The sequence below is a fragment of the Anneissia japonica genome, unplaced genomic scaffold (assembly GCF_011630105.1).
Source record: "Anneissia japonica isolate Jap-2015-1 unplaced genomic scaffold, ASM1163010v1 scaffold287871_len1641731_cov197, whole genome shotgun sequence".
NCBI classification, from domain to species: Eukaryota; Metazoa; Echinodermata; class Crinoidea; order Comatulida; family Comatulidae; genus Anneissia; species Anneissia japonica.
The window spans coordinates 731,092-733,203 of NW_022712275.1; the positions used below are offsets into that span (position 1 = coordinate 731,092).

The following is a 2,112-nucleotide window of genomic DNA, read 5'->3' on the forward strand; positions in this document are numbered from 1 at the left end:
GAGACAGTATATATATATAATATTCACACGCAAGTAGGCCTACATTCGCCAGTTACAAGTTAGAACAATGCTTTGAACAACTACTTTCATTATGAAGTTTAATAATCTGAGGTTATTTCTGTATGCCCTACAATAGTTACATCAGGGAAGTATTTTTATCGATATTACTGCTCCGAATGAAACAAAGTCTTCTTTAACTATGGTATTTCAGACAACGTAGTCTGATTTCAGTTTTGAATAGTCATTCAAATTGTTTAAACTTTAAAGCCTACTTATAAACTGACGGCTACAAATTGTGCCACCGCACCGACAGATTTAAATTACAAACATTTTTATGAAGTGATACATAAGCCTACAGGTTAAAAATATACTCACGAAAACAGCTGTTAGTTGGGCATTGTCTAGGATAACAGGCACCCTGGAATTTAAGTTTGCTTGCTGAGCGTCCCCAGATCGAAGCGCTTTCTGTCCCACTGATGATCCATAGCGATAAAAATCTTGCCTTCGAAGGCTAAGTGTACTTGCAGCTAGGCCTACAAGCAATAATAGCTGTCCAAGATAACCCATGTCCGTTCACCCACACGATGTTTGACTTGGCGGCTTACAAAAGAGGCAAGACAGAGGCACTTCCCTGAGCTTAACACAATGCAAGTGCTTAACTTACTTAAGTCCCAAAGTTTAGAAGCGGAGCAATTTTGGGATGTTCCACTGTCTGCAAGGGGCGCTGTATACAGTATTATCAAATTATGGTTAAGCCTAAGTCAATTAGACGACTATATTAATTCTCTTTGTTACGATCTAAAATGAGGATATAACAGTTAAAACGAAGCATGCAGTTGATGAGTTTTGTTTTACATTCAGTAACCGGTAAACACAGGAACATATGTTCAGAGCATTCCAACAATAATTACATCTGTTTATTCAAATGAATAAATACAAACATGTTTATTATTCAGATAATTTCAACTTGTTATTTTGATATGATCATAACTGCTACACAGCACAGAATACACTAAATGACAGTGTAATCAATAGTTAGATTTGTTGTTAAGGTTTTAATTAAAAGCACTGATTGACAGCTCCCCGGAGTTGGAAGAGTTACACTCACAAAATAAGGGCATATAACAATGAATAATTATCATTGTTACTACTACTATATTAGTCCATCAATAATAGGTTATTAGCGTTAAATAATATTAATTAAAAAAAACCCATTATTATTAGCATTATAAAATAATATTATTAATATTAATAATCATTATTATTAGCATGATTATTACAAACATAGGTCCATAGTAAGTACACTTATAGTTTTTAAATTGCACTCAACATTTTTGTACATAAAAAAGGAGAAAGGAAAGAAAAGCAAACAGTGTAAGAGGACTATTTAGACTTTAGGTGTACGTATCCCAAAGGAAGTAGTTATTATAATATCAGACAATTGTGGTTATAGGCCTACAAAGCCAGAGTAAGTTATCTTTGTTTAGGATTTCAAAGCTCAACAAGTAAACAACATCATTCAATCATGGTAGGCCTACCAATAGAGCTGTTAGTTTGTTTCTAAATAAGCCCAGCAAAGAGTCCTCCCACAGAATCTGGTCAATGGATAGATTGTGTTAAATTTATATTATTATTATAAATGATGTTATTATTGAGAGATCATATCGTGTTGTGAAGACTTGTAGGCCAGTAGATACGCTTTGTGAAACTTTGAGTAAAAGCCTACTTTTCTAACCATTGTTAAAAGATTCATGGTTTAAAGTAGGGGACCTAAGTTAAATAATGAGGCTTTCACAAACACTGAAAACAGCAAATCACAAAAACGTTTCCAAATGCTAAAGGGTATTAAGCAAAACATTTCTAAAGGTTGAAAACACTATACTAAGACTTATTTGAGCAGTTTATTACATCTATGGTAGCGTTTGCCACAGGGTGGTGAGAACAAAGAAATGACCCGGGAGTTTTGAGCCAGCTCCCATTGCAAAACGTATACCTTGCAAAAGCAGACCCGTTGTTGCATTGTTATCGCTCACCTATGCGAAATTAGTCATAACCCAACATCTTAATCTGTGAAGTCATAATTTATTTCAAGGAACGGGTTCATTTTGTAAA

At 34.3% G+C, this 2,112-nt stretch overlaps 1 protein-coding gene across 5 annotated transcripts in view; it reads right to left on the minus strand.

Annotated features, from left to right (window-relative positions):
* The window catches only part of LOC117107716 (nidogen-1-like), a 26,529-nt gene extending 25,680 nt beyond the window's left edge, over positions 1–849 (minus strand). For 4 of the 5 annotated variants that reach the window (XM_033249447.1, XM_033249451.1, XM_033249449.1 and 1 more), the window contains exon 1: positions 376–848. In XM_033249447.1, coding sequence (XP_033105338.1) covers positions 376–567 — 192 coding nt within the window. In that variant the 5' untranslated portion in view covers positions 568–848. Of the gene's footprint in view, positions 1–375 lie in introns of all 5 variants that reach the window. The other variant, XM_033249446.1, reaches the window with a different exon arrangement.
* Between the last annotated feature and the right edge of the window lie 1,263 nt (positions 850–2,112).